Source organism: Mizuhopecten yessoensis, unplaced genomic scaffold (genome assembly GCF_002113885.1).
Source record: "Mizuhopecten yessoensis strain PY_sf001 unplaced genomic scaffold, ASM211388v2 scaffold7817, whole genome shotgun sequence".
Lineage (NCBI taxonomy): Eukaryota > Metazoa > Mollusca > Bivalvia > Pectinida > Pectinidae > Mizuhopecten > Mizuhopecten yessoensis.
The window spans coordinates 194,446-203,326 of NW_018407237.1; the positions used below are offsets into that span (position 1 = coordinate 194,446).

Sequence of the window (8,881 nt, forward strand, 5' to 3'; positions counted from 1 at the left end):
GGGTTTTTTTTATTACTTTATAATAATTATCTTCCTGCTGACCTTATAATCTAGTGACATATTTACTACCACAGGCAACTTTGAATAGGAATATCTATCATTGATGAATAAGCTTTAACTATCTTCTACAATTATAATTAATTACACTTGCTATACCCAGCATTGTGGCCACCTATCTTTGGTATGAATTGAAGTATAAATTGTAAGAAAATAGTTTCAGCCGCGTCTGGTCTCCGACTCGAGATGTTACGCACGGACTTCCGGTGTACTCCTCAGGAAATTTAAATGTACCATCTGCATAACGACCTTGTTATATTGTACTTAACAAGCTGTGGAATTTGAATACAACATAATCAATTGGATCCATCTCTGTGACATCGTTCCGACTCTGACAGCAAGTAATAAGACTTCCGACCCTGACCCGACAATACTTGATGAATATTCAAACATTTAAAACAATCGTCGTTACATTATATTCAGAAATGGAAAGCTTCAATGGGTACATTCGAAATGAAAATCATTAGGAATGCACCTGTACCGACAACGACGAAACAATCTGTTTTTTTCCAGAAAGATCATTCTCAGCTTCTCAAGAAAGAACTGCCCCGCTAACCGATCTCACGAAGAGAGGGTGTTCTAACAAAATTGTTTCGGATGTTCATATCAGAGCATAATTAACGCTGAAAAAATGTTGTTGATGGCGAGAACAGTATTGAAACTATCGGATCTTCAGAAGGAATTCGTTCTATCTACAGAATATAGATACAGGTTTGCGAGAGCAGTTCTTCTGCAAGAGAAGGAAGGAGTGATGATGCATAACGCTTATACCAAAAGGAAACTGTTGACGAATGAGAAACACACTACGCTATCATCGAAAAAAAGGGTGTTTAGCAATTGTCTGTAGTGTATACAAATTACAGTCTTACATCTATGGAAGGAAATTCGTGGTCGAAACGGATCCTCATCCACTCACATATCTACACAAATCCAAGACAACTAACGCGAGACTCATGATATGATTGTTGTTACTACAATCGCAAAGACTGAAGTCGGTGCCATTAATGACATAGATAACTTTGGAGCAAACGACCTTAACAGGATTTATAACATCCTAGCTCCATGATTTGTGATAACGTGTACCACGTGCTTTGAATTTATGGCAACTGTGTCACGTCCGCAAGTATATCGGCAGTGCAAGTATTCTTAGAGTAATGGGCGGATTGTTGGTGGCGCTATTTTGGAAGGCACGTTGAAGAATTTGAGCGATAGATACGGGTGGACATGTCATTGTCCGTTTTCTGATATTGCTTGTTCTTTTCCTTGTGAACAAGGCACAGGATACAGACTGTGGTAAGTTTACTATCTCTATATTTCTATCTTTTGTATTTAATTTTGGTATTATTTGTCGGTATTAGTGCATTAATCAGGTTAAGTATCGGTGCGGTCCAATCACGCGTGACCATTGGTTTTACCGTGTACAATTATATAGGTTTTGATATAGAAATACAAGTTAAACATGTATTACTATTGAGTAAACTTGGATATTGATTTAGCCGTTGTCCTTTTTTTGGAAAGGAACCTTTTATAACAAGAGAACGCTGGCGTTCCTTCAGATTGGTATGAAAATGGTAGTGTAAATGGTACTGAGAATGGTAGTGTAAATGGTACTGAGAATGGTAGTGTAAATAGTCCTGAGAATGGTAGTGTAAATGGTACTGAGAATGGTAGTGTAAATGGTCCTGAGAATGGTAGTGTAAATAGTACTGAGAATGGTAGTGTAAATAGTACTGAGAATGGTAGTGTAAATGGTTGAAGAGTAAACAGTTTTGATAAAAGGAGCATTTTTAAGAAAAGTATGTTAAAGATTGATCAAACGATCTTTTGAATACTTCAAAATCCACATACGATGTTTTCCACACCTTGAGCACACACTATGACAACACGACTGTCAACCTGATCTGATGGTACTGAGAATGGTAGTGGGAAGATCTGATAATGGCTGGGTTGAGCAACTAGAAGAGCTAGCGATGAAACGTAGTTTATAAGGGTTTTGAAAGGTCTGAATTTCAAATTCAAAAACAAATGAGGCGTGTCCGTGTCCTTATCATACGTGGGTATTCGGACAGGTGGTAATACAGAAGCGTGCTACTAAAATTTGAAAATGTATAGGTAGCGTTTCCCTGGTTTTCTAGCGTTTCCTTTGTTGTCTAGCGAGCAGGTTGAGTTGCAGATCGTTGTCTTGTAATTCTTGAGAACAAGTGATAACAAAATAAAACATGCACTATTACAGAAGGGGGAACTTTCATAAAAAAAATCCGTATATATAACGATAACAGGAATCGTTTAAGGATGAACAAACGGCCAGATATGAAGGGCAATTTGGATATCCCACCATCTGATGACGGTGGGTTACAACAACAAATTATATCCCAGAGTTATACCTTAACCCCCCTTCCCAAGGAAATTGGTGATCTGGTATTAATTTGTTAGCACTGCCTCTGGAGGATTGAAACAATATGGTTTACAATTTTGACATGAAATCTTAATGCAACACGATGTTAAAATTGGATCATTGGATCAGTGCTTTTTAAAAGTCAATGTGTCACATGATTCTTTTTCTTTGATAACCTCAATATCACAGCCCTTTATAAAAGCCACAGACAAAATTAATCCTTGATGTTATCAAGATGAATTTGTTTGAGGCTTGGACACATTGGAGTCTTGGACACATTGGAGTCTTGGACACTTTGGGGTCAGTCATGGACACATTGGGGTCTTGGACACATTGGAGTATTGGACACATTGGGGTCTTGGACACTTTGGGGTCTTGGACACATTGGAGCCTTCGACACATTGGGGTCTTGGNGACACTTTGGGGTCGGTCTTGGACACATTGGGGTCTTGGACACTTTGGGGTGTTGGACACTTTGGGGTCTTGGACACATTGAGGTCTTGGACACTTTGGGGTCTTGGACACATAGCAGTCTTAGCCATTTTGGGGTCGGTCTTGGACACATTGGGGTCTTGGACACTTTGGGGTCGGTCTTGGACACTTCGGGGTCTTCGACACATTGGGGTCTTGGACACTTTGGGGTCTTGGACACATTGGAGTATTGGACACATTGGGGTCTTGGACACTTTGGGGTCGGTCATGGACACATTGGGGTCTTGGATACTTTGGGGTCGGTCTTGGACATATTGGGGTCTTGGACACTTTGGGGTTGATCTTGGACACATTGGAGTCTTGAACACATTGGAGTCTTGGACACGGTGGGGTCTTGGACACTTTAGGGTATTGGACACTTTGGGATCTTGGACTCATTGGAGTCTTGGACACATTGGGGTCTTGGACACATTGGTTCTTGGACACATTGGAGTCTTGGACACATTGGGGTCTTGGACACTTTGGGGTCTTGGACACATTGGAGTATTGGACACTTTGGGGTCGGTCATGGACACATTGGGGTCTTGGATACTTTGGGGTCGGTCTTGGACACATTGGGGTCTTGGACACATTTGAGTCTTGGACACATCGGAGTCTAGGACACATTTGGGTCTTGGCCACATTGGAGTTTTGGACACATTGGGGTCCTGGACACTTTGGTGTCGGTCTTGGACACATTGGGGTCTTGGACACTTTGGGGTCTTGGACATATTGGAGTCTTGGACACAATGGGGTCTTGGACACATTTGGGTCTTGGACACATTGGAGTCTTGGATTGGTTGAGGTCTTGGACACATTGGAGTCTTGGACACATTGGGGTCTTGGACACTTTGGGGTCTTGGACACATTGAAGTCTTGGACACAATGGGGTCTTGGACACATTGGGGTCTTGGAATCATTGGAGTATTGGACCCGTTTAGGTCTTGGACACATTGAAGTCTTGGACACTTTTAGGTCGTGGACACATTGAGGTCTTGGACACTTTAGGGTCTTGGACACATACATTGGAGTCTTGCTTTGGGGTCGATCTTGGACACATTGTGGTCTTGGACACTTTGGGGTCTTGGACACATTGGAGTCTTGGACACATTGGAGTCTTGGACACGTTGAGGTCTTGGACACATTTGAGGATTGGACACATTGGAATCTTGGGCACATGGGGGTCTTGGACACATTGGAGTCTAGGACCCATTGGAATCTTGGACACATTGGAGTCTTGGACACTTTGGGGTTGGTCTATGACACATTGGGGTCTTGGATACTTTGGGGTCTTGGACACATTGGAGTCTTGGACACATTGGAGACTTGGACACATTGGAGTCTTGGACACATTGGGGTCTTGGACACATTGGGGTCTTGGACACTTTGGGGTCGGTCTTGGATACATAGCAGTCTTAGACACTTTGGGGTCGGTCATGGACACATTGGGGTCTTGGACACTTTGGGGTCGGTCTTGGACACATTGGGGTCTTGGACACTTTGGGGTGTTGGACACTTTGGGGTCTTGGACACATTGAGGTCTTGGACACTTTGGGGTCTTGGACACATAGCAGTCTTAGCCATTTTGGGGTCGGTCTTGGACACATTGGGGTCTTGGACACTTTGGGGTCGGTCTTGGACACTTCGGGGTCTTCGACACATTGGGGTCTTGGACACTTTGGGGTCTTGGACACATTGGAGTATTGGACACATTGGGGTCTTGGTCACTTTGGGGTCGGTCATGGACACATTGGGGTCTTGGATACTTTGGGGTCGGTCTTGGACATATTGGGGTCTTGGACACTTTGGGGTTGATCTTGGACACATTGGAGTCTTGAACACATTGGAGTCTTGGACACGGTGGGGTCTTGGACACTTTAGGGTATTGGACACTTTGGGATCTTGGACTCATTGGAGTCTTGGACACATTGGGGTCTTGGACACATTGGTTCTTGGACACATTGGAGTCTTGGACACATTGGGGTCTTGGACACTTTGGGGTCTTGGACACATTGGAGTATTGGACACTTTGGGGTCGGTCATGGACACATTGGGGTCTTGGATACTTTGGGGTCGGTCTTGGACATATTGGGGTCTTGGACACATTTGAGTCTTGGACACATCGGAGTCTAGGACACATTTGGGTCTTGGCCACATTGGAATTTTGGACACATTGGGGTCCTGGACACTTTGGTGTCGGTCTTGGACACATTGGGGTCTTGGACACTTTGGGGTCTTGGACACATTGGAGTCTTGGACACAATGGGGTCTTGGACACCTTGGGGTCTTGGACACATTGGAGTCTTGGACACATTGGAGTCTTGGACACATTGGAGTCTTGGACACATTGGGGTCTTGGACACATTGGGGTCTTGGACACTTTGGGGTCGGTCTTGGATACATAGCAGTCTTAGACACTTTGGGGTCGGTCATGGACACATTGGGGTCTTGGACACTTTGGGGTCGGTCTTGGACACATTGGGGTCTTGGACACTTTGGGGTGTTGGACACTTTGGGGTCTTGGACACATTGAGGTCTTGAACACTTTGGGGTCTTGGACACATAGCAGTCTTAGCCATTTTGGGGTCGGTCTTGGACACATTGGGGTCTTGGACACTTTGGGGTCGGTCTTGGACACTTGGGGGTCTTGGACACATTGGGGTCTTGGACACTTTGGGGTCTTGGACACATTGGAGTCTTGGACACATTGGAGTCTTGGACACATTGGAGTCTTGGACACATTGGGGTCTTGGACACATTGGGGTCTTGGACACTTTGGGGTCGGTCTTGGATACATAGCAGTCTTAGACACTTTGGGGTCGGTCATGGACACATTGGGGTCTTGGACACTTTGGGGTCGGTCTTGGACACATTGGGGTCTTGGACACTTTGGGGTGTTGGACACTTTGGGGTCTTGGACACATTGAGGTCTTGGACACTTTGGGGTCTTGGACACATAGCAGTCTTAGCCATTTTGGGGTCGGTCTTGGACACATTGGGGTCTTGGACACTTTGGGGTCGGTCTTGGACACTTCGGGGTCTTGGACACATTGGGGTCTTGGACACTTTGGGGTCTTGGACACATTGGAGTATTGGACACTTTGGGGTCGGTCATGGACACATTGGGGTCTTGGATACTTTGGGGTCGGTCTTGGACACATTGGGGTCTTGGACACATTTGAGTCTTGGACACATCGGAGTCTAGGACACATTTGGGTCTTGGCCACATTGGGATTTTGGACACATTGGGGTCCTGGACACTTTGGTGTCGGTCTTGGACACATTGGGGTCTTGGACACTTTGGGGTCTTGGACACATTGGAGTCTTGGACACAATGGGGTCTTGGACACATTGGGGTCTTGGACACATTGGAGTCTTGGACATGTTGAGGTCTTGGACACATTGGATTATTGGACACTTTTAGGTCTTGGACACATTGGGGTCTTGGACACTTAAGGGTTTTGGACACATTGCAGTCTTGGACACTTTGGGGTCGATCTTGGACACATTGGGGTCTTGGACACTTTGGAGTCTTGGACACATTGGAGTCTTGGACACATTGGAATCTTGGACACGTTGAGGTCTTGGACACATTGGAGTATTGGACACATTGGAATCTTGGACACATGGGGTCTTGGACACATTGGAGTCTAGGACACATTGGAGTCTTGGACACATTGGAGTCTTGGACACGTTGAGGTCTTGGACATATTGGAGTATTGGACACATTGGAGTCTTGGACACAATGAAGTCTTGGACACATCGGAGTCTTGGACACATTGGGGTTTTGGACACTTTGGGGTCGATCTTGGACTTATTGGGGTCTTGGACACTTTGGGGTCTTGTACACATTGGAGTCTTGGACACATTGGAGTCTTGGACACGTTGAGGTCTTGGACACATTTGAGTATTGGACACTTTGGGGTCTTGGACACATTGGAGTATTGGACACATTGGGGTCTTGGACACTTTGGGGTCGGTCATGGTCACATTGGGGTCTTGGATACTTTGGGATCGGTCTTGGACACTTTGGGGTCTTGGACACTTTGGGGTCTTGAACACATTGGAGTCTTGGACACATCGGAGTCTAGGACACATTGGGGTCTTTGCCACATTGGAGTCTTGGACACATTGGCGTCTTGGACACTTTGGGATCGGTCTTGGACTCTTGGGGGTCTTGGACACTTTGGGGTCTTGGACACATAGGAGTCTTGGACACATTGGGGTCTTGGACACATTGGGGTCTTGGACACATTGGAGTCTTGGACACGTTGAGGTCTTGGACACTTTTGGGTCTAGGACACATTGGGGTCAGTCTTGGACACATTGGGGTCAGTCTGAGACACATTGGGGTCTTGGACACATTGGAGTCAGTCTTGGACACATTGGGGTCTTGGACACATTGGAGTCTTGGACACTTTTGGGTCTAGGACACATTGGTGTCAGTCTTGGACACATTGGGGTCAGTCTTGGATACACTGGGGTCTTGGACACTTTAGGGTTTTGGATACATAGGAGTCTTGGACACATTGGAGTCTTTGACGCATTGGAGTCTACGACACTTTGGGGTCGGTCTTGGACGCATTGGGGTTTTGGACACTTTGGGGTCTTTGAAACATTGGAGTCTTGCACATTGGGGTTTTGGACGCTTTGGGGTCGGTCTTGGACACATTGGGATCTTTGACACGTTGAGGTTTTGGACACATTGGAATCTTGGACACATTGGGGTCTTGGACACATTGGAGTCTAGGACACTTTGGGGTCGGTCTAGGACACATCGGAGTCTTGGACACATTGAAGTCTTGGACACAATGAAGTCTTGGACACATTGGAGCTTTTGACACTTTGGGGTCGATCTTGGACACATTGGGGTCTTGGACACTTTGGGGTCTTGGACACATTGGAGTCTTGGACACATTGAAGTCTTGGACACTTTCGGGTCTTGGTCACATTGGGGTGGGTCTTGTACACTTTGGGGTCTTGGACACATTGGAGTCTTGGACACATTGGGGTCTTGGACACTTTGGGGTGGGTCTTGGAGACATTGGAGTCTTGGACACTTTGGGGTCGGTCTTTGACACATTGGAGTCTTGGACACTTTGGGGTCGGTCTTGGACACATTGGAATATCAATACCGATGACAAAACAAACGTATTGCTTCTTCACCTGAGCATGGTTCTTGTCAAATATAACAACTATATGCATTTGATTCTGAGTAACAAATTTTCAACACATTTGATTCCTGTGACCTTGAATATTGGCGAAGGTCAGTCATTTTATTAAACATTACAGCTCTTTACCTGAGCATTTTACTGGCCAATTATCATCACATTAGACATTATTATTTTTTTATCAAAGATGTCATTTGTGACTTTGAATAAGGGTGAAGGTCAACCACTAGAACAATTTTGGTAGCCCTTCATCCCAGCATGTTACTCGCCAGATGGCATCACCCAACAATTTTTTTGGCATTGAGAAGTTGCTTAACATATCCTACCCCCGTGACCTTGAAAGTAGGTCAAGGTCCTTCATTTACAGAATTTGTTCGCCATACATCCAAGCATGCAAGAGGCGAAATATAAACACCCTAGACATCTTGGCTATTGAAATCAGTTGTTTGAATATGTTTTAAGGATGTACACCTCTGCATAGTAAAAAAAATCCTGTATTAAACTTTTGTTCTTACATGGATTTTTGGAAAAAGGAGTTAATGGCATAGTAGGAAATGCAAAAAAAAATCCATGTCCGTGTGTTCGTTTGTGTGCTATGATCAGTCAACGATACCAATTTAACACAACATGTGATTTTAGGTGATTTTTGGGGTTTTGACCATTTGCAGAACAAATTCATACAATTTCTTCCAAGTTTGTTTTCAGATATGTATGAATGTTTGAAGAACTAATGAAAATATTGTTTTTTTATAAATTGTGGAAGTAATTTTTTTTTTTTTTTTTTTTT

The 8,881-nt window shown here is 44.7% G+C and overlaps 5 protein-coding genes across 5 annotated transcripts; all 5 read right to left on the reverse strand.

Annotated features, from left to right (window-relative positions):
• Positions 1-2,986: 2,986 nt before the first annotated feature.
• LOC110454378 (proteoglycan 4-like) lies at positions 2,987-3,826 on the reverse strand. Its single transcript, XM_021503849.1, has one exon. It carries the CDS (start codon positions 3,824-3,826, stop codon positions 2,987-2,989), a length of 840 nt encoding a protein of 279 aa, XP_021359524.1.
• Positions 3,827-3,860: 34 nt separating this feature from the next.
• Positions 3,861-4,361, reverse strand: LOC110454379. Its single transcript, XM_021503850.1, has one exon. The coding sequence runs from the start codon at positions 4,359-4,361 to the stop codon at positions 3,861-3,863; it is 501 nt and encodes a 166-aa protein (XP_021359525.1).
• Positions 4,358-4,750, reverse strand: LOC110454381. Its single transcript, XM_021503852.1, has one exon. It carries the CDS (start codon positions 4,748-4,750, stop codon positions 4,358-4,360), a length of 393 nt encoding a protein of 130 aa, XP_021359527.1.
• Positions 4,751-4,831: 81 nt separating this feature from the next.
• LOC110454382 (pollen-specific leucine-rich repeat extensin-like protein 1) lies at positions 4,832-5,356 on the reverse strand. Its single transcript, XM_021503853.1, has one exon. The coding sequence runs from the start codon at positions 5,354-5,356 to the stop codon at positions 4,832-4,834; it is 525 nt and encodes a 174-aa protein (XP_021359528.1).
• A 371-nt stretch (positions 5,357-5,727) lies between these two features.
• On the reverse strand, positions 5,728-6,207 carry LOC110454383 (proteoglycan 4-like). The gene has a single exon (XM_021503854.1). The coding sequence runs from the start codon at positions 6,205-6,207 to the stop codon at positions 5,728-5,730; it is 480 nt and encodes a 159-aa protein (XP_021359529.1).
• Between the last annotated feature and the right edge of the window lie 2,674 nt (positions 6,208-8,881).